Source organism: Lethenteron reissneri, chromosome 23 (assembly GCF_015708825.2).
Source record: "Lethenteron reissneri isolate LAM-NWPU_2019-01 chromosome 23, ASM1570882v1, whole genome shotgun sequence".
Classification (NCBI taxonomy): Eukaryota; Metazoa; Chordata; class Hyperoartia; order Petromyzontiformes; family Petromyzontidae; genus Lethenteron; species Lethenteron reissneri.
Window position 1 is genome coordinate 819,150 of NC_083801.1, and position 23,504 is coordinate 842,653.

The 23,504-nt window shown below is 49.4% G+C and overlaps 1 protein-coding gene across 4 annotated transcripts; it reads right to left on the reverse strand.

Moving 5' to 3' along the window:
* Positions 1-8,932: 8,932 nt before the first annotated feature.
* METTL13 (methyltransferase 13, eEF1A N-terminus and K55) lies at positions 8,933-21,716 on the reverse strand. Of its 4 annotated transcripts, none has more exons than XM_061556808.1 (11): positions 21,256-21,716; positions 19,041-19,226; positions 18,642-18,746; positions 18,062-18,330; positions 17,413-17,618; positions 16,743-16,948; positions 15,002-15,176; positions 14,242-14,439; positions 13,747-13,959; positions 13,265-13,417; positions 8,933-11,303 (listed from the first exon to the last, which is right to left on the reverse strand). In XM_061556808.1, the coding sequence occupies exons 1-11, from the start codon at positions 21,406-21,408 to the stop codon at positions 10,915-10,917; spliced, it is 2,253 nt and encodes a 750-aa protein (XP_061412792.1). In that variant the 5' UTR covers positions 21,409-21,716; the 3' UTR covers positions 8,933-10,914. The 4 variants fall into 4 exon arrangements, with proteins under 4 accessions (XP_061412792.1, XP_061412795.1, XP_061412793.1 ...); XM_061556811.1 differs by having other exon boundaries at positions 8,934-11,303; positions 13,265-13,396; XM_061556809.1 differs by having other exon boundaries at positions 8,935-11,303; positions 14,242-14,418.
* Between the last annotated feature and the right edge of the window lie 1,788 nt (positions 21,717-23,504).

A 23,504-nucleotide genomic window follows, 5' to 3' on the forward strand; every position in this document is an offset into this window, starting at 1 on the left:
CGCCAGGTCACTTTTTATACTTCTGTAATAAACGTGACGTGGAAAACAAAAACAACACAGCTCTGCCAATGGCACCAAACGACTGTCGCCATCTCCAAGGTGATTATCACGGGCGCCGGCTGCTGCAACGGCATCGCCGGGGGTCAGTTGTGGTGGGTGCAGCTGTCGGTGCGCTGGGTGCCGGTCACAAGGTCGCTTCGCTGAACAGAGGACTACTGAGCAGAGTGCAGTTTACGCTTGGGCCAGCGATTTCTATCAGCGGTGGTAACGCGTGTCTCTTCACAGCAATCAGGGCTTGGGTTCATCGTATTGTATAGTTGGTGTCATAATAATGGTGTACATACAGCATCATTCATGTAAACTGCACAATCCACAAATACACGGAGGTGTATATATATCGAGATGTTTTCAGTCAATTAATGAATGTTTACACGTGTGGATGGAAACCGGAGCACTCGGAGAAAACTCACGCATGTGAGGGGGCAACACTAGATACAGATTAGACAGATAGAGATTAGTCCACATTCTGGCAAGCTGAATTATGGCACCTCCTCGACGTCCATGGGAAGGGAGTTTATCAACATCCGTGTGTGATCCACCAACCCTCGCTGCTGGCTGCAGAGCGCTGGATTAGCAGCCATATGCAGCAGCGTACCCACAACCGCCACCTGCCATGGGATCGATTCCCGACTCTGGTGCCTTTGTTTGGAGTCATGATTTTTAGATGTTGCAGTTTTACCCTGTGATGGACGCATCTGTGTTCACAGTCTGGATAGGTCCACTCAATTCACATGGATCGAAGCCAGAACAGTAGATCTTGGCACTGCAATGTCACAATATTCCCGCAGTTGTAGTTACCAGGAAGAAGTGAGCTATTACTATTGTAGGACCTGTACTGACACGACAGCTTCTTTGTCTTTCTCGGTTCTTTATTAACGCGTATAGTTCACATCTCCGTCGGCATCACTCAATGTCCTTCCATTCTCTTCAACGCACAACTCCCCATCAACATCACTCAATGGCCCTCCGTTCGCTCGCTCCGCTGGCTTCGCTCGCTCTCCCTCTGCTCCTCTCCTCCAGCGACCTCCCTCTCTCCAGCTCGGTCGCTCTTTGTTCTCTCTGCCGTCTCACTCCGTCGTAGCTTTTCCACCAAGGTCCGTTACTCCGCTGCTATCCTATACTGTAGTCTCTTTATCCGCTGCTACCATACTCTGTCTTCTCTTTGTCCACTGCTACCGAATACTATCTCTCTCTGTCCACTGCTACCGTATACTATCCTCTATCCGTCTCTTGTCCCAGGCACCAACCAACTCCCGTTTCTCCCCACGCTCTTTGCCTTTATCCCCGAACCAATTTCCCTTAATCAATTAGATCACCCCCCCCGCTCCTCCATTCGCCCCCAGCCCCCAGCCTCACGTGGTGTTGTTATTGTAGACATCGAGGCGCCAATTCCTGACACCCATCCCTCTCGTCCAATCACCGGCCTGCATCCTCGATTATCCCGAACACCTGCAGGCCCCCCTTAATTACCTTACCACCTTAATCGGTACAATAACAGTGTGTCGCCCTGCTCCCTGTGTCCCCGTTTGCCCTCACTGTCCGCCGCGTGCCCGTATCACAATCCAACGCGTGACGTGTGTTTCTCAAGTCCTACACTATTATTGTTAATGGTTAAAATACCGAATATCTATTTCATTGTAAAACTTTTTCTGAAAATACAGAAATTAAATTCAGTTTATCAGATGACTAATACAAATTTATTCCCAGAAGCTATTGGGATGTCATTTTTGTATACGTTTTCATGTGTAGAGACAAATATGGTAAAGAAGGCATATCATCTGCTAATTTATTTTATTATAAAATCAGAATACCTCAAATGTTCACTGTTTACCACTGTAGGCATGCTAGAGGACTTGTACTGCAACTGCGGACATATTCACTCAGAACCAAACATATCATTATCATTAAAATAACAATGGCCATTATTTACCCAGGAAAGCCTCGTTGAGTCCAGAGATTTTCTCTGGCGTTTACTGCAATCGGGCGAACAATTCAATTAATGTGTTGTTGTCATTGGGCAACTACACAGCCTCATGTGACCCACGGACGTGCGGTAAGGGGAGGCAGGGGAGGCAGGGGAGGCAGAGCCTCACCTGTCATCCAATAGCTGTTACAAAATAAAAATAAAGAATAATCAAATAAAATAAATTTTAAGATTTTTCCACTGATCTGTGTTATAAATGTCATTTATGTACGATTCCAATAATTTTTATAGTCAAAATCGCCAAATTTGTGGAGCTCCGCTGCAAATACAGGAAGAGACGAGAGGTGAGGCAGCAACAAGCTCAGCCTCTCTGATTGCGCAACCCCTCAGTAACTGGATGGAGCGCGGGCAAAAAGCGCGTGCCTGTTACTATCTCAGTATGTCACCAATGTAATGTTTGTAGTAGACCCCTTCATTTCATGTCCTCACCTTCCATACTCCAGGTAACGTATTTCACGTATGTGTATAAAGATATTTAGGCTCGCTGGTCTCGTCATGAAACTGCAATGAAAAAGCACCAGGGGAGGCAGCTATCACATCTGCCTCACTGAGGTGGATGTGTCTAACACGCCCCCTTCAATGAGGCTGCGCCCCCTCCGTGAGGCCACGCCCCCTCCGTGTGTGAATCTGGCTCTGACATAGGCCTCGGCATGGTAAGGTAAAAGTTAAAATGTAAAAAATAACAAGCCTTACCTTTTACAATACAAGCACTCTACCCTACCTTTTACCCTTTAGCAGGTAAGGTAAAAGGTAGAAAGCAACGAGCCTACCTTTACCCTACCTTTTACCCTTACCCCATACAAATGACCCTATTACAGGGTAAATACTGGGGTACTACACATGAAAAAGGTTTATAACGGTAAATGCTAGGTAGAGCGCTTTATACATATAGAATACTCTCGATTCCAATTTTACACGCTTTCTTTGAACTCACTCTGTTGTTGTTGTCGTTGTTGTCGTATCCTCAAATCTTGTAACTCAATTTTAACCCACTTCCCAATGTGGTATCGACTGTAAACTTGGTATACTTATGTCATACTGATGACAATACTATATTATATCATAAAAAAATAAGAAATATATGTTTTTAAACTTTATTTTTTATATGTTATGTTTCAGCTTGGGTGTAATTGTCCACGGTACACTGACATTGGCTGTAATTGGCCACGGTCCGTTACGTTATGGCAAGCTTCGGGGCCATTCCTGGAGTCGCGGAGTTCTGCCATTACTAGTACATTTCATAAAAGCGTGTTTTTTTAAAAGTTTTTTAAAAATATTGCTTGTTAAATGGAGGCCACGGACTGCGCCATGGAGCTTTTAGCGGTAAACAAGGTACCGTATTTACCGGGTAATACTTCGCGCTACCTTTACCCTACTGGGTAATTCTTCCGAGCAACCTTTACCCTACCCTTTACCTTACCTCTTGGCATGTCGACACCTTTACCCTTTTACCCGGTAAAAAGGGTAAATTACCTTACCTTGCCGAGGCCTACTCTGACACTAGCCAGTGCCTCCCCAGCCATTGACCTCACCGCACGTCACTGATGTGACCCCAACCCCACAAAGCCAAGGCAATGTGTGGCATGGCTGCCCTCGTGCGTCACATGAGGATACACAACGCAAGCAGTGGAAACGGTCAGCACAGACTTGGATTGCGCGCTCGTTTCTCGTGAAGTGCATTTTGCGTCTGTTTCTCGCTTTCGTATTGGAGCCATTCTCAGTGCACCAATAGTCCAAGGCCTCCCCACGACACGTGGTCATCGGGGTTTTGTTTTACCGTACTTCACCACGTTTGTCAGTGCAGGTTCACTGAAGGGTTCTGATATTATTCAACTCCACTGATGTTAGCCGCAGTTGGGAATTTAACTCAGATGGCCGGGTCCAATGTACCAGCGCTCCACACTTTGTTGTGTCGATTCACCTTGTGTCACCTTCAATTTAGTGCTCTGCACCGTAATAAAGAGGGTCTTAAAAAGACTACAATCGGACAAGCAAGCGCCCATATATTTTGTCGCTCTCTAAAGCTAACATTAAGGAAGTGGTTTTACAGTCCTAGTAAACAATACAGATTTTTATAGATTATGTTACCTGTAGTTTTGAACTGAGTGTTTTCTTTTATTAACCTAAATATTAAATTCACATCTGTGGATAAACATCAATTACGGAACTACGTTTCATGCATGAGGAAATACAAATGGAGAACACCAGAAAATTCTCTAAAAATATAGATATACATTTTTTTTTCCAACACAGCTGCCATAATGTTCTCATTACAATATCTTGTAGAACATCTCATCGTCCTTCTCAACATCCCAACCAAATGTAACAATTCCAGTAGTATTAATTTTAACAGAATAAGGAAATGTAAGTGTTGTGACACTGTTCCTGTTATCATTCATATTTTTTATTATAAGAACTATGAAATACAGAAGTAGACATAATGTTTGACATTTAATTTGTGAGGGGAAAACACAGTGCACCATCATCATGCATGGTGGCGCAGTGTTAACACGTTACACAGCAATAAGGCGCTGAGTTCGATTCATGACTTGGGCACCTTTCAATGTAGAGGTTGTATGTTCTCCCCCTGTTCTGCATGGGTTTCCACCAGGTTCCCCAGTTTCCTCCCATAGCTAAAATAAACCCCCATACAATGTAACTGGTATATGGCAAAAACATTCCCAATGGTGAAAGCTGCATGCAAATGAGTCACACATAGCAGCATTTCCCCTACTGCGAAAAATTGGCAGGACCTTCCTGAAAAACTCTTGAGACTCTCTGAGGCTTTCCTACATAAACCAGCGTTACAACAATCATCGCCGGCGACTGCAATGTGAAGGCTGGGTAAATGGTACAAAGACGAGAGGAACATATTCGTGGGTTGTCACCAGCAGAGTTGAGCACCTGCTTCAAAATACTAGTTTGCAAAATAGAGATGGAAGAGTCCAAACAGAGAAATTAGAAATAAAAATTACTTCCCATGGACTAAGTTCCAGATTGTCAGTAATGTCACCTTACCCGTTAAAATGCAACTCTAGTGAAGACAGGCTGATCTAATTAGAAGGCAAAGCTAATTACAGCAAGTCCTCGCTTAACGCTTGTTCGCACCACACATTTTCGCTATAACGTGGTTTTTCCATTTGGGAACATTCCGCACAATGCGGAAAATGCACCATTATAATTCGGAACACGCCTCGTTACGCGGAATGCGCACGTTATAATTTGGAACGTGCACCATTATAACGCAGTTTCTAAGCGGTCGATGACGAACTACTTTCTTGATCTGCATGGCTGAGCGGTACAGTGATACAGTACGTGGAATGATACAATAACGCGGTTGAATACCCTCAGTGATTTGTCCCGCCATCTCGCTGTGTGTGCGTACATGTTATCTCGCTAAACTTTTGTCACAACGTGAAATCTACGCGAGCAAGTTGGGGGAATTGGTGGGTGGGGGAATTGGTGGGTGGGGGAATTGGTGGGTGGGGGAATTGGTGGGTGGGGGAATTGGTGGGTGGGGGAATTGGTGGGTGGGGGAATTGGTGGGTGGGGGAATTGGTGGGTGGGGGAATTGGTGGGTGGGGGAATTGGTGGGTGGGGGAATTGGTGGGTGGGGGAATTGGTGGGCGTGGCGAGTGCCAGCCCAGAGAAGCCCACGCCACTGCCAGGCCCTCGTGCGCCATCATCGCTAGTCTCAGCTCGCAACTCCTCTGGGGCCGTGTCGCACGGTCCTCTACCATGCTCGACTGGACCACCGCCGGCTCAACCCGGCAAGCCTTGCTCTCTCCCCCGATGTCCTCCTCTGCATGGGAGGACAGCGCTTCCCCCGAGCGCGCAGGGGCTGCTATCCCGGTTACCGGGGGCTGACTGGCAGCACACGGTGGTGGCTCTCTGCACCAGATAGCTCGGCCGACTCCACGTCTGAGTCCCGAAGTGAAGCGTGGGGGGAGGCTGGGAGCGGAGGGGTGGCCCCGAGCCGCACTCGCCTCAAGTGCAGCCTTCCTGAGGGGTGCTCCTCCCCCTCCGAGTGCATCGGCATACACTACCAGCTCATTATCCCACACCTCGGCTGGGAAACCAGGGGCTAATATTCCGTCTCGCATCGTTGAGTAGGGAGTGCCCGTGCGATTGTTGCTTTGTGTGTGTGCTTCTACGCTTGTATGTACCTATATGTAACCAGCAACTTGCTTAGTTTCCTGCCACTGTCCACAGTACTTGCGATGTTCTTCATCAACAAATGGTGACAATCAAAATGTCAGTTTCTAACTTGAAGGCAAAGAATTCTCCTGGTTTGCCATCTGAGTTTGATCAACCTGGAATCCATGCAAAACTCGAGACCCTGGCACCAACGTCGGTGGCACAGGTGTTGATGTTCATTGCACTTCTGCCAAATAAGACATCACCATTCAAGGTTCGGTGTATCGGGTGGATTGAATGATACCTGCATGGTCAATCACAGTTCGTCAAGCTGGGTGATAGACAGTCATCGTCTATGCCGTGCCTAGTTGATGTACCACAGGGGACTGCCTCGGGCCCTTCCTATTTTGAACAAACGTCTCTCTGATCGCCGATGTCATCTCATCGCATGACAAAGTGCCATCAAAATGCTGATGCACACCATAGTGAAGTCAAAGTTAGATATGGAGAGCCTCGGTATCCTTCAAGATTTCACGTGAGTGGTGCACGTGTGGTTTGCATGAAACGAAATTTTTCTTAATCCAGAAAAATCGGAGGTTCTGCTTGTTGGCACTCAGACTCAGGTGAAAAAATATGTGGGAGGATCAGTCGTGGCGGTCGCAGAATCTGGGATTCAGTTTTCTACTCATCTAAAGAGTCTCAGTACCATACTCGACCGGAATGTCACGTGCATAATATAGTCAGGTCTTGCAATTTTCATATCAGAGCTCTACGACACATTCAACCACTAATTAGTTGTGACATAGCCAACATGGTGGCGTGTATCGACAAGGATCGATTATAGCAATTCACTACTCTCGAAGACATTTGGCAAAAATATTACCAAGCTGCAACATGTACATAATTCTTTGGCACATGTGACGAGTACTGTAACATTCGACAATGTCTGTCCAGTGCTCGCCAAGCTGAATTGGCTTCCAGTTGCCCAATGAAGACATTATAAGGTCGAACCCAGACACAACGTGTTTGGCACGTTTAACCTACTCACGCCGGCTTGTGCCCGCCCTCACAGTCGGGCATATTTGCGGAATACACCACGCCGCCGTTGACCCTGCAGGCCATTGACCGAGCAGCCCAACGTTCCTACCAGCTCCCTTTGCAGGAATGTGTTTTAAGGGCACCACGGGGTGACCAGCCCCTCCCCACCCAGCCCCACCCAGCCCCACTCTCCCCACCCAGCCCCTCCCCACCCTCCCCTCCCCACCCAGCCCCTCCCTACACGACGGACGGACGGACACAATAATCCCCTGTGGGCTGGTGGAACCTGTGGGTTCCTACCAGTAAAATTATTTTTTATATATTATGTTTCGGCTTGGGTCTAATTGTCCACGGTCAACTGACGTTGGCTGTAATTGCCCACGGTCACTTACGTTATTGGCAAGCTTTGGGGCCACTTCCTGGAGTCGTGGAGTTCTTCCATTACTAGTACATTTTATAAAAGCATGTTTTTTTAAAGTGTTTTTTTAATATTACTTATTACGTCAATGCTGTGAAACTACAGGGCGCCTGACCTGTCTGGCAACTTTCCCCACTCGTGGGGGTTGCTGCCTTTCTGGTTCTCTTCGAAACACCTCTCGTGCTGCCTCGCAGATCTCCACCCTGGTTCGTCCATGCTCATCACCTTTCTACTTCCGATGTGGTTTTCCTCATTGTTTTTACGAATCATCCCCGCACCTCCGATTAATACGGTTGGCTACGTACGGAGCGAAAGAAGTTCCACATAGTACATGCATTCAAACGCTACAGAAACACAACGAAATGGATATTATCACTTTAATGAGTTTCTTCGCTTGGGTGCAGAGTTGGGACTGTTCTTGGATGATGAGACTTAAGAGACTACTGTGTTGTGATAACTTTGTTGTTTTTGTTGGTGCTATTTCTTGAATTGTTTATTTTCTGAAGGATTTCACTTGCTTGCTAGTTCCTATAAACAGGATTTGGCCCATATATATAATTAGTGTGCAGCATTGTGGTATGCAATTAACATGACACTACAAATGTTTTTTTTTAAATAACATTGCCTTAAGGATAAATATATAAAAGGGCGATGTTCAAGTGCGATGAAGGGCGATTGCCAGTAACGTCGCATGCAATATTTATTTTTAAAGGTCGCAGTGTTTTTGGCGAATGTCTTTTTTTTATCAGGGCATTCAGAACACCTACGCGCGACTTTACACCGACCGGTCGTTCTCTGCGCACTTTTGACCTCCCAAACATTACGGAACCTACACCACCGGTTTCCCAATTGAGATTCCGTGCTGCATTCAACGTACTCTGCTGAATTAACAATTTCAGCGATTGCCTTAATATTTGACCGATAAACTGCAGCTTCACAAACTCTCGGGAGTCGGGAGATCCTCACATCGTGACCACACTCAACCACGATTTTAGCAAAGTTTCGAAACTCTGGAATTTTTGTTCCTTGGCCCAAATATTTGGAATGCTCTCTGCCTGGAGAACTGCACCTGATCACCAAGATTCTCCAATTTAGAAACTTTAAATCTACTAATTTCCTATATGTTAACTAGAGATGTTTTTTTTTCTTTCCTTCCATCTCTCTGTACAATGCTCAGAAGCCCTTTGTAAGGTCTGCTGTGCCTTGTAAAAACGTTAATAATTGTCATGGACAGGGAACTAAAAGTGAGGGCCAAAAATAATAGAACAAGTGATGTGAAACCACAGAATATTGCAGAAACATGTCAAAAGAAGAAATTGCAAACCATTGAAGGCACACTGCTACACAGAATTAAAGAGAATACACAGAAACGGAGAACTCGCGCACAACGGATGTATTTTCTTAAAAGAACAAATGAAAAGTGAAAACAAATGGAGTCGTGAAAAGTAAAGGCGACAATAAAGCAGCAAGAACCTGATAGTCGACATTTGGCAAACCGCAAATATTCACCCTTCGAGAGCTACGTGAAACCATCAGGCACTTTCAAATCTCGATTAAAACTAATTTTTTTTAAACTGCTTTATCCGTTTTGTTGTCCAGCCCCGCACCTCTCGATTAGCATGATTGGCTACGTACGGTGCGAAAGTTCTACATGCAGGCACGTCATGGTGTCAAAACACTCCTGCAGATCTTTGCAGAAAAAAACAATTCAATACAAGTTAACCGTTTGGGCGGCAGGATGGTGGCACAGTGGTGGTGTTCGTGCCTTAGCATGGAGGAGCTGTTCAATTTCGACTCCGGTGCCTCTGTGTGGAATCTACATGGGTTTTCTTTCATAGGTAAAACAACAAACTGGCTAAACATCCCAATGCTGAAAAAATACTAAATTACACATCGCAACGCCGCCCCCTACTGTGAAAACTCGACAAACCCCCTGAAAACGTCTCGAGTCTTTGTAACGGCCATATTTTCTGCAGATTTGTCCATTTTCAGGCAACACAATACACAGGTCCGAGGTGTTTCATTTATTTACACTGGTGCTACATTTCATCACATATGCCACAAAACAGCATACACTGAAATATGATGTAGCCAAACAGACACATAGGAAGTACTGCCAAAGATGTCTCGACTTGTTCAACATCAGCGGCTTGGCAAAGCTGAGGTTTTCCTTGAAAGACACGATCACGCAATGGTTGGTTGCAATATCAACCAAGGACGTGCAAGCAGCGCACTCGCACATCCACACACCTGCACACAGCACACATCCACACACACTTCCACACATACTCCTCCGTACAACGCGCACACACATCCACACACTCCTACAACCAGACAAAACAAATACAAAGATCCCCCCCGTATAGCCTTAACAGGCTGTTGGGGCAAGTGCTGTTCGTGAGCACCTATAACGGCCAACACAGTACACTCCTACAACCAGATCACACACATCCACACTCCTCCACGCAGAGCAGACATCCACACACTCCTCCGTGCAGTGCACACACACTCCACCGAGAGCACAAACCTCCACACACTCCGCTGTACAGCGCACACGCCGACACACATACACCCCTCCTCCCAAGAGGCCACACTAAATGCGCTACAAACCAGACTCTCTCAACCCTTTCACCGGCCAAATGACTTAAACCCTACACCACCCAGCAATTTTTTTTTCATTCTCGAATCTTGGGTCAGTTGAAATTTTGGTAGACGTTTTCAGAATGAATGATTGGTGAATGACCCTAGTTGTGTATATTTCCACAAAACAAACAGTAGCAGACAATCTATGTGTGTATTACCCGCTATGAACCTGGTGACCCGAGTTCCAATCCCACTGACGGCCAACACCAGTGACAATTATTTGAACTAGTCCTGGGCCTCCTATAGGTCGACTTAACCTCAAATCAGCACCTGGTGAGGTGTAAACATTACCACTAGAGACAAAAGCAGTCTGGCGTGCTGTTGGCTAACCACCCCCCCCACCCCCATCGTTCGCAGTGCCAGCTTTCATAGGTGCTCATTAACAGCAGTTGCCCCAAGAGTCTGTTAAGGCTATTCGGGGGGTCTGTGTTGCCTTACATTCGCTGATGTAGAATATCTGGCCTGGTCCACAGGAGGGCATCATCACCACCGAGTCTTGAGGAGAGACAGGAGGTGGCTTTAAAAAGAGTCAAGTTCAAGGGAGGTGTACGGGGGGGTGGAGGGGGGGGTCGTGCCCATGGCACGCAGCACGCATCAGGTTCCACAGTAAAGCAGTCCACAAGCGGCAGGGGGGTCACGCGAGCTGCAGAGAGCCCAGCATCTCAGCGAGGCGCAGCTCACGCTCGTGGCTCTTGGCCCGCTTCTGCAGCCAAGCCTGCAGCTCCGCCGACAGCTGCCCAGCCTCATGTACGTCCACGTCCGCGGCCCCCCCGCGTCTCCCCGTGACCCCCCCTTTCCTCGCCGCCTCTCCCTCAGAGGAGCAGGCCGAGACGCCATCGGCCGTCCCAGGGTTCGGTGACGGTGCGGCGGACAGCAGCGTCATCGGGCCCCGGCAATAATAGACCTCGTTGACCTCCTCGGGGATCGTGACATAGGAGACCCAGGAGAAGGCATCCTTGAGCGAGGAAACCGTGGTCTGCTTGAGCGCCGGGTCCCGGCAAACCAGGTTCAGCATGAAGAGACCTGTGCCCAACACAGCCGCAGCGGCGGGAGCAGCAGAAAAGAAAAACGCTGAAGACCGGTACCAGCGGTGTCAAGAGGAGGAGGCTCGTGAAGGTCGCTACTAAGCAGTTGGAGGCAGTCACCCTGCAACAACAGCGGGGGCCGGAGAAGCGATGCTCGCAACGGGCGGAACGTAGAGTGGCTAAAACACAGCAAATTGGCACAGTAGAGGGCACAGGTGGTGCATCTGACAGTCATCTGTCAACTCATAGCACCTGTATCCGTCCCATAACATCCCAGCAGTGAGCTTGACACTTCATGTGGTATCAAGGTGCACCTAGCTTGGTACAAGCACCATGGTTATGTCACCGCCACTTAGTGTGAAATGGCGGTTGTTGTGGCAATAGTGGTGTGTAAGAGTGAGAGTGGTGTGTAAGAGAGTGGGTGTGTTGCTGCTCTGGAGACCAGGAGTTCGATGATCGATATATCACTATGTAACACGATTTTTGTCCATGGGTAGTAAGTGTTATTTTTATTTATTTCTTATGCCTAAAAAGTATAGAAAATGGCTATTCCCCACAAACTTTGCTTTTGTGACCAGGACTTTATGTGAAGTATTGACACAAATGCACACGTTTTCTCATTGGAAATAGGTACATTTCAAAATATCACCGTCCTGGTCACAAAAGCAAAGTTTGTGGAGAATAATAGCCATTTTCTGTATATTTGAGGCATAAGCAATTAGGAAATAACATTACCCAGTGAAAAAATGTTTTTTTTGTTACACTGTATTCGGTCGTTGCGTTGATAGCATTCGTCGTGATTTCTCACTTAAGTGGGCTGCGTGAAGGCAGCCATCTTCCACTCAAAGTGATAGTGGTGAGTGTGTGAGAGTGGTGTGTGAAAGAGAGTGGTGACTGTGTGAGAGTGGTGTAACTGGAGTGGTGAGTGAATGAGAGTGGTGAGAGTGAACCGTGGGAATGGTGATACTGGAGAGTGGTGTGTGAGAGTGGTGTGTGAGAATAGTGCGGGTGTGAGAATGGTGAGTGTGTGAGAGTGGTGAGTTTGAATGAGAGTGGTAAGTGTATGAGAGTGGAGAGTGTGTCAGAATGGCGTGAGTGGTGTGTGAGAATGGCGTGTGAGAGAAGAGTATGGGGAGCAGTAGTGTAGCGGTTAGCGTGCTGCACTACGAAGCCGGCACCCAAGTTCGATTCGTGCTCACGGGCAACACCAGTGATGAATATCTGAACCTGTCCTGGGCCTGGTGTAAACATTGCCACTAGGGAGACAAAAGCGACCGGGCGTGGTGCTGGTCACGTACCCCCTCGCCTTCATAGGTGCTAACGGCACTTGCCCCAACAGTCTGTTAAGGTTAAACGGGGATCTTTGTCTTTTGAGTGGTGTGTGAGTGAGAGTGGTGTGTGTGGTGAGTGAGAGTCGCGTGTGAGTGAGTGAGAGTTGCGTGTGAGTTAAAGTGAGTGAGAGTGGTGAAAGTAGTAAGTTTAGTGAGTGCGAGTGGTGTGCGATTGAGTGAGAGTAGTGAGCGAGTGAGCGGTGAGTGTAGTAAGAGTGGTGAAAGTGGTGAGCGAGTGAGAATGGGGAGCGAGATTGGTGAGCGACTGAGAGTGTGTGAGTGGTGAGCGTGTAGTGAGAGTGGTTTGTGAGTCAGAGAGTGGTGAGCATGTGGTGAGTGAGAAGTGGTGTGCGATTGAGTGGTGAGTGAGATTGGTGAGTGACTGAGAGTGATGAGTGCGAATGAGTGATGAGCTCGTGGTGAGTGAGAGTGGTTTGTGAATGAGTGGTGAGTGTGTGGTGAGAGTGGTGAGCGAGAGAGTGGCGAGTGAGAGAGGTGAGTGAAAGCGGTGAGTGAGAGTGGTGAGGGAGAGTGGTGAGGGAGAGTGGTGAGCATGCGGTGAGCATGTGGTGAGCGAGAGAGTGGTGAGCGAGCGTGGTGAGAGCGGTGAGTGAGAGTGGTGAGTTACCGTGCGGGCCGATCAAGGAGCCCACGTCCCGGAGCAGCGCTGGCTCCACGAAGGCCGCTGGGGGGCAGCTCATGCCGAGCGCCGGTTCCTTGCTGTCCACATCAAACAGCACCGCGTCCAGTGCCGGCTCGCCTGCACAGCACACGCGTAACACTAGCAACACACACGCAGCACACATGCTAGCAACACGCTAGCAACACGCAAGCAGCATGCTCGCGGCAATCTCACAGCAGGCTCACAACACGCTCTCAACACGCTAGCAACACACTGGCAAACAGTTCGCAGCTCGCTCGCAACACGCTCGAAAACACACTAGCAACATGTGAGCAACAAGCTCCCAGCACGCTTGCCGCACGCTAGCAGCACACTCACAACACGCTCGGAGCACACTCACAAAACGGTTAAAACACGCTCTCAACAGGCTAACAGCACATGAGCAGCACACAATGTGTGGTTCCGCGGTGCCCAGCGACGGCCATTACCGCGAGCGGCCATGGCCCGGATGTGAGCAACGCCATCCCCGACCACCACGTGGGCGCGCTCGTCGCCACAGAAACCGAACCACTCGGACGCCACGGCAACCACCGCCGGGTCGATCTCCACGACGACGAGGGAGCAGGCCGGGAAGAGGCGGTGCAAGAAGAGCGGCAGGGAGCCGCCGCCAAGGCCAACCAGTAGCACGCGGAACGCGGCGGCTGTGTCCGGCGCACGCAGAGCAATGCATGGACGGTACATCAACATGGCGCATCAACATGGAGCAACACGGAGCAACTTTAACACGGCGCAATGTCAGCACATCAAAGAAGAGCCACGTCAACATGGCATCAACACGGCGCGTCAACACAGCGGAGCGACGCGCAAGAGGCATGGGGCGTGAGGGAGAGCCAGCAGGGTATGGAAGGCAACGGGCGTGTGCGCAGGCCCATTCATTGAGACACGCAAGCGGCGGGCGGCCGTGCAGGCCACTGGGCCGGTACCTGGCTCGAGGCGCAGCAGGGCGAGGCCGCCCACCATTGCCTGGTGGTGATCGCAGGAGAGGAAGGCGGCATCGATCTCCGTGCCGTCCGCGGTGCGCACTGCTGCGGCTCCTCCCGGCTCTGCTCGCCGTCCCGGACTCTTCTTTTTGTTCTTCTTCTTTGTCGCCAAGGCAGTGCCTGCGGAAACATGCGCAGCACCTGTGGAAACATGCGCAGCACCGCTGGCACTCGTGCCTCGCACCAAGGAGGACCCGGGTTCGATTCCCGACTCGGGCATCTCTCTCGTCCCCACGTGGTTAGCAAACCCCGCCATTGTATTTGCGATTTGCACTCCATTCCCGCGCACGTGGTTAACGCGCTCGGTGCCACTCGGCTAACTGGGTGGAGCGTGACTTGATCGTTACGTTCCTCCAATGTGTTCGTTACTCGGTGTGTGCGTGTGTCCTACTGGAGATCTGTGAAAAAGAGCTTCAAAGCTCACCAGATTCCTCCAGTGTAAATAAAAATTGTGATTCTGATTCTGTGTGTCCGTGTGCGAGTGTCCATGTGTGAGTGTGTGTCCATGTGTGAATTTGCATGTGAGTGTTCATGTGAGTGTGCGTGTCCATGTGCAAGTGTGCGTATCCATGTGAGAGTGTGCGTGTCTGAATGAGTGTACATGTCCGTGTGCAAGTGTGTGAGTGTGCCTATCCGTGTGCGAGTGTGCGTGTCCATGAGTCCATGTGTCCGTGTGCGAGCGTGAGCGAGTGTGAGCACACACTGGGCATGAGCCTGGCCTCAGACTGGATGAGGTTGGGGTTGGAGAGGAAGAGGAGGCGGCGGTAGCGGCGCGCGTCTTCGGCCGTCACGTCCTCAACCACCATCCCGGCCGCCTGCAGCCGTACCGCGCGTTCACCCAGCCCTGCCCCGGGGCCCCCGGCTGACAAGAATGGCACCTGAACGCCCGCGCGCACGCACAGACAAACATCCACAAGGTTTTGTTGGGTTAGATCGCAAAAATATAACTGTGTCGTTAAACCCGCTGCTACCACACAATACAGTCAAATTAGTAAGGTTTGTCACATAAACAAAATGTGCCAATTAATTACTGCTTCAACACACTGGTGTGTTGGGGAGTAAATCCACAACATTTACAATTCGAGTATGACATTTCGCTGATGATTACAACCAGGCGATTAGCCATAATTGTGAAGAAGTATTCCTGTTTCGGTCTTAAATAGAGTAAAGATGATGTCACCGCTGTGAGCTTATTAGGCGCGAGGACCAGAGGGTAGGGTTAATGTAGTCATAGAAATGACAATGGCTGGTATTACCCTTGCATATCTGCATCTTATGAGGAATGCCAGTGAAGACATCAGTTTTACCCGCTTGATGCGGAGTTTCTCCAATTTTCTGGTTTCAAGAAAAGTATCCTCCCCTGAAGTTAGCCAGTTTAACACGCAAGGTTTTGCGACCAATATTATCCATAAAGGTTTTTTGGGTTAGATCGCGTAAATATAAATGTGCTGTTCCGCAATGTAACCAAAAAAACTTTATGGATATTAAACTTAATTTGGAGCTTTCGTGACTGCAGGAATTATTCCTTGCTAGGTTAGTTAATTTAGTGTGTCTCTCCCTGCCTCCTAATTTTTTCAAGCTTTCGTACCGTACCACTCATCGTGCTACTCATTGACATGCTAATTTCTCTAACCCCTCTCTCTTCGCCCCTGCCCCCCTCTCTCAAGCTTTTTACACCTTGCCACTCACCGTTTCCACTCATGGACATGATAATTTCTCTAACCCCTCCCTCTCTCCCCGCCCCCGCCCTCCCCTTTCTCTATTTAAGGCCTCGACACAGAGGCATAGTTTCTTTTTATGCCTATGTTTGCTCTCTCTCTATGTATCTCTGTGATATCTGTCTGCTTATATGTCTGTCTATGTTTCTGGTTCTGTGTTTAATCTCTCAAATTTAGCATTCTCAGGAAGAACGTAATCAACCAGATAGGGTGTTGACTTATGTTATCCGACTCTCTGTTGTATTACATTACATTTCTAAGTATACTAGATTTGTGTTTCTATTTAATTTATACCTGATGATGATTGCTGGTGTTGCAATCGAAACGTCGTATGCTAGTATTTAATTTAATTTATTATTTTATCTTTATACGTGACTTTACCGAAAGAACCAAAGAATAATTTATGGATATTGGTCGCGAAAACTGACAAAGATCCCCCAAGGACCATTTACAGACTGTAGGAGCAAGAGCTGTTAACGATTAGCGCCTATGAATGCTGGCACGACACACGAGGGGTCAGGTAGATGGCCAGCACCACGCCCTGCAGCCTTTGTTTCCCCAATGGTGATGTTACACATGGTACACAAGGTATGCATTACAAAGCGGAGTCGACCTAAGGGAAGCCCAGGACCGGTTCAGATGTTTGAGGGGCGATTCACGACACGCAGGTCTCTCTCCGGCGCAGTCTGTCCAGGCACCGCCTGCACCACGTGTCGCGAGCCTCACCTGCTGGCGACGGGAGGAGAGGCCCGGCGGCGCCAGCTGCATGACAGGGCCCGAAAGCTCGGCCTGCACTGCCTCCATGCCGCCCGCGTAGTCCTGGCCCCGGTGCAACGTGGCCACCACCAGCCGGCCAAACCCCGCCGACGCCGCGAGCTGCCGCCGGCCCTCACGGGAGCCGAACAGCCACTCGCTCTCACGGCCCTGGGGCACTGCACACGTGGGGGCAGGGGTGGGGCAGGGGTGGGGCAGGGATGGGGGGGCAGGGGTGGGGGGCGATCAGATTGGCTCACGTGCAGGGACCGGATTAATTGTTCACTTTTCGAGACCGTGAGAGATGTTGGGCGGCTCGGGGAGGCCTTCCTCCGGCAGATCGTGGATACTAACGACCAGAATGATAATGGATAACTTTGTCAATTAACAATTGTTTAGTATTTCATTTGTACTGACTTTTTTTATTGTCGATCTCATTTGTTTTTAAAGCATTCAACCCAAAGGTAACGAGCGCTTCCAGCCCCAGACTCCTGCCCCTGTAGTAAAGATGCCGAGCAAAGCCACCCAGAGGGAGAGCAAAGTTACCGAGAGGGAGAGCGAGGCTACCGAGAGGGAGGCGAACGAGCGAGTGGAGGAAGTACGTGTGATCGTGCGTCACGACTGTGCTTGCTCAGTGCCACACCAATGAAGATGGCGAAGGCTTTCCCGGGCGGTGAGGGCCGGCGGTCCACCACGTGGAGCGAATAACGTGGGGAGCTTGCCCCAGGTGCCAGGAGGTCGAGTGAGCAGTCCTCCCCAGCACCCCCCGGACGCTGCAGCCGACTCCTCACAATGGCCAAGAGCTGGTGGTCCTGCACAGCACTTAGCAGCCACTCCGAGCTCTCCAGCCTAGACACACAGCACTGACACTACAGCCTGGGCACACACAGCACTAACACTACAGCCTGGAAACACAGAATTAACTCTACTAAATTACTATTTTTATTTTACCAGGTAAGGCCCAATAGCTCTTTTTCAGAAGTGACCTGCCCACAAATGATAACCCAATTAAGTGGCTTATCATGTGGAAATTTAGAGAAGCCAAATACTCCAAAGACATATTTCTAAATGTGGAGGGAAAAACCGTGGAGCTGGAGAAAAATACACTCGACCACGAGGAGAACATGCAAACTCCAGATATAGAACAGGCGTCATGGTCGCGATCGAACTCACAACCTTCTGTATACCAGGGGAGGTAGTTAACATCTCTCCACCGCGGCGAGTGTGGGTACTGGGTGAGTGAGTGAGTGTACCGGGCGAGTTTTGGGTACGAGGTGGGTGAGTGTGGGTACCGTGTGGGCTTGCCACCACCTTGGCTGTCCAGGCAGAGCTCCAAGATGGGTGGCTGCGCTGGACCGGGCAGCCTGTGGAAGCGTGTGAGCACCACGAGAAAGACCGGCATGCTGGGCCCGGTGTGCTCGGTGGAGCCGGCAGGGCCGGCGGGGGCCTGTGGCAGCACGTGCACGCGTACCGGCCAGCCCTCGACGGTGCTGAAGTGCTCTACCAGCATGCGCAGGATGTGCTCCTGGGCCAGCGACACACACAGGTACCGCCCTCCGAACTGGCGGGCACATGCAGCCAGAGACACGAGCAGAGGACGGGTGCACGCAGGCAAAACGCTCAATGCATTGATTCAAATCAATTACGAGCCACGTACTGAAGTTTAATTCTAGCCGAGCTCATGTACTGTCATGCTTCAGTTGTATCGTCGACATCACTCCCACACACATGAATACGCTCGAACAAAGACGGCACAAGGGGGTGCACTGTATTGTAACTTTAAAGTCTTCTTTTATTATGAATTAAACGTCATACGTTGGTAGCCTGGGACACATCCCAGGTGTGTAGCTATGGGGGGGAAGGAGGGAGCACCTGTAGCACGCGGGAGATCTCAGAGAACATGCGCGTCACGGTGAGGAGCGTGGGAGGAGATGAGTCTGGCATGAGTGCGTCCAGGGTGCCCTTGTCCAGCACCACCTGCTCACACACACACACACAAAGGCATTACCACTCAAAGACAAAGATCCCCCATATAGCCTTAACAGATTGTTGAGGCAGCGAGCACCTATGTAGGCCAGAACAGCACACGAGGGGGTGGGTGGCCAGCACCACGTCCGACCGCCTTTGTCTCCCCAGTGGCGATGTTTACACACCGCACCAGGTACTCATTTGAGGCTGAGTCGAACTAGGGGAGGCATCAAAACTCACAGGACACAAACAAGGGCATCACCATTCATACAATGGCAGTGCCAGGTTTCACACAAACTGCACCTGGAAGGAGCCGTCGTCAAAGTCCATGGCGGTGACATCCATGACTCGGAAGTCGAGGTCGGGTCGCCGCTCGCGCATCACCCTGATGGCCGTCTCGCTCACGTCCACGCTCACCACACTCTTGGCCACGCCGGCGTCATGCACTCGCTCGCTCAGCTCCGAGTTCCCGCAGCCAACCACCAGCACCTGCCAAAATCACCACATAGCCACACAGGAGTCATCCCCCTACAAAGCCACCCACACAGGAGCTACACAGGAGCCAAACCCCACCCAGCCACACAGGAGTCACCCTCCCACCGAACCAGCCACACAGGAGCCACCCAGCCATACAGAAGTCACCCCCTCCACCCAGGCACACAGCAGCCACACAAGAGCCACATGCACAGTTAGTACGGCCGTGGCAAGAGTGCAGCACGGACAGTACAGGAAAACCTCAACTGAGGCGTGTCAGGTTTTTTGGAGCACGGTTGCAAAGTTTGCTGCTGCTCTTTTTGTAATCCCAATTGAGCAATTTGCAGGCAATTTGTCAGCATTGGGGCACCACGGTGGCGAAGATGTAAACTCACCCAGTACCCATACTCGCTGCGGTTATGAGATGTTAACTCCCTCCCCTGGTATGCAGGAGGTTGTGGATTCGATCCTAACCCTGACGCCTGTATATTTGCATTTTGCATGTCTCTCTCCCCGTGTTTGCATGGATTTTTCTCCGGATCCTCCAGTTGTTTCCTCCGCATTTAGAATCAACATCACGCGTTTAGAGCAGGGGCGGTTTCTTCATTAGGGCGATTGGGCGACGCACCACCAATGTCATTGAACCACAGAGTCACGCTAGCCGTCACTGCAGCCTCTGGATATAGTCCAATCAGCGTCATGTCACGTTCTGTGGAGTACCGCCTCTTTTTGGGCGATTTCACTCTGGCTGAGAATCGCCCCGAGTGGCCCCATAGACTTACATTCAAAGATGTTTTTTTTCGACCGGGGGGCGCTCCAATGCATTCTCTATGGCTTCCGGGAGGGCTCGCCCTAACGTGCTTACGTCATCATACGTGCTTACGTCATCATACGTAAACACGTTTCATCCAACAATATAATTTGTGGCCAGCTAGTGGAATCTTTAATAAAATAAACTTGAGTGGTTTGTTTTAATAGTGAGTATAGAAACAAACAAGATGTATTGTAAGAGTCACTTTATTTTTCATTAATATTAAAGAAGTGAAGTTGCCTTTACATGCTTAAGCTGTTAATTTATCCATTGCATGGGTGGACCTTATCCTTATCAATCATCCAGACATTTGCCCCCCCTGAGAGATTTTGCAGGAACCGCCACTGGTTTAGAGTATTTGGCCGCTATAAATTTCTACATAAGCCACTTTCAACTGGTACAAAAACTGACACCTTTATACAATGCATCATGTTTGCAATAACCACAACACAAGCAGTCAAAATGCAAACAAAAAGAAACAACTCTGATAATGATATGCACTGTCCTTGAAGTTGATTGGTCCACACCCGAGACAGCTTTTCTTAGAGCCTAGTCTCCATTGGTGTTGGACCAGATGACGCCAAAAGGCATTTTGGCGTCATCTGGTTCACGTATGTGTATACAGATGTTTAGGCTCGCTGGTCTCGTCATGAAATTGCAATGAAAAAACACCAGGGGAGGCAGCTATCACATCTGCCTCACTGAGGGGGGCGTGTCTAACGCGCCCCCCTCCGTGTGTGAATCTGGCTCTGACACGAGCCAGTGCCTCCCCAGCCATTGACCTCACCGCACGTCCTTGGTCCACACGGGACGTGTAAGGGTGACCTGGGTAGAGGGGATTTCCAGACTGATCACAGGACTACACAGCCATGCAAGCTACAACAATCTGAAACGTTACACAGATGTAGGGTGCATATAGCCAAAAGCAACCCAAATTCAGTAATTTTAAAGTCATTTATCAGCATTTGGATGTTTGACCAATACCAATTAAAATGTATGGGAGTATATTTAGCCATCGGAGGAAGCCGAAGAAAACTGACCAAACCCATGCAGAGCAGAGGGAGAGAGATCACACAAACTCCACACAGTAAGGCGCCCACGTCGGAGGCCACGGGTGTCACCACTACTCCACACGCCCCGCAACCCCCGGTCATACGAACGTGGAATGTCATCATCAGTGGAATGTCATCATCAGTGGAATGTCATCATCAGTGGCTCCGCGGGGCTGTGAACCTGGTCGCTGGGCTTCACGTAGCGTCGCAGCAGCCCCGCCAGCTCCTCGTAGGAGCCGTACCACTCGAAGGCGTCGTCCCCGCGCCGCTCGAAGAACCTCTCCCAGTAGCGCGCGCTGCTGAAGTCGCGGTGGCTCCGCGGCAGCAGCTCCATGGTGGGGGGGGGGGGGGGCACCGGGCGGGTGGCGCGCCGCCTCGCGGCCGGCAGGGAACTCAGGCAAGCAGCGGGGGTAGGGAGAGGGAGCCCGCCCCAGCAAGGCCCTGGTCTCGAGTCGCAGCGCTTGCGAGCGCTGTGCAAAGTTGTGCGAGACTGGGGATAGACGGCAGTCGCCTTCAGTCGCGACGACAAACCCGGGGCGACTGTTCCCTGCTCACGTCCTTACCACGACCACCACAACAACCAACAACCACCAACAACAACCAGCAGCAGCAGCAGCAAAGCCACATGGACGCGAAACAGCGGAAGCACGTGGGCGGAAGCACGTGGCACTGAGGGGTGATGGATGATGGACAGCTCATGCAGAAGCATTAAGAATATATGTATTTGTCTTTTGCCCGTCCTAGGACGGGTGTATTTCAGTAAATCTGAAACTTGCAAGCGAAAAGCAGACCGCGACGTGATATTCATTGCATCAATTCGTGTGCAATTTGTAAGGCTGCGGTGACACAGACTTATTTCATTTTAAGGTTATAATCTCTTCTTCTTGGTTCTTTCGGTAAAGTCACGTAGAAGGGAAGTAATAAAATAATACAAATAAAACATAATAAAATAATTCTCACGACGTTTCGGCCACAACGTAAGCAGCCGTCCTCAGGTGAAGACCAGGTCTGTCTCCCCGACAGACCTGGTCTGCTTGCGTTGTGGCCGAAACGTCGTGAGAATTATTTTATTATGTTTTATTTTTATTATTTTATTACTTCCCTTCTACGTGACTTTACCGAAAGAACCAATAAGATGAATCCCTGCAGTCACGAAAGCTTTAAATCGAAGTTATAATCCCTTGTTCATCATGTCTCAAAAGCGTTACGGAGATCGCGTGACGTGAGGGTTCTGCCTTTGTAATGAGGGTTGTAAGTTGACGCTGAGGAGGGGGGAGGAGGCGCCTCATATTCACTTTAAGATGTTTTCTTGTTCATGTTTTTGTGTTTTGTTTGTTGCGGTTGCACCCGATTCAAGAGCCGAATGGCTCACAGGGCTGCACCTAATCAATGCACTTGAATGAGGGGGGCTGGCCGACGTGAAGTGACGTCACGCGCGGGACACACAGACATTCTTGGCTTATTATTATTATAGTAGTAGTACATACCGGAGGAATCCGATCCGATGAGCGAAAAAGCTATTTTCCACAGACGTTCAGTCGGGGTAAGGCAGAACAACAACACATACACAAACACGATATGAGTTCAAAGTATAGGAAATGTAAATAAATCATCCATACTAGGTTTTTTTGGGTTAGATCGCATGATTACGCGATCTAACCACAAAAAAACTATCTTATGGATTATATTGGTCGCGAAAGCCTATGTGTTAAACAGTAAATAAATAACTTCTAAATATATACAAATCAAACTAAACAATGTTTATTCTTTCCAGGTAAAGCCGACTGAGCTATTCGCTTCTTTTTCAGAAGCGACCTGGCTCAACGACGTGGCTTATCATGTGGAAATGTATAGCAGCAAAAGAATATAAATAATATAAACGCATATTTCTGAACGTTATTTATCGTCACGCTTGTTCACTCATGGCAGCCCCACTGAGGCTCGTATCTTTCTCACGAGAGAGGGTCCTGCCAAGTTTTCGCAGTAGGGGGCAATGTTGCTACGTGTAATGCTAATTGAGTAATTAACAGGTAAACTAAACTATTTATTTTTATTTTGCAGGTAAGGTCCACTGAACTATAGTATAGCGCTTTCTCAGAAGCGACCTGGCCACAAATGATAACTCAACGAGGTGGCTTATCATGTAGAAATATATCGCAGCCAAATACTCTAAATGCATGTTTCTAAATGTGGAGGGAAAAAAACTGAAGGACCCAAAGAAAAATCTACACGACCACGGGGAGGACATACAAACTCCAAATATACAGCAGGCGTCAGAGTCGGGATCGGGATCGGACCCACGACCTCCTGTATACCAGACGAGGTAGTTAACATCCCGCCAACGTGGATGTTTGACCAATACTAATTGCATTGTATTTGGGGTTTTTTTTTAGCTTGGGGGAAGGGGGGGAGGGACTAAGAGAACCCAGA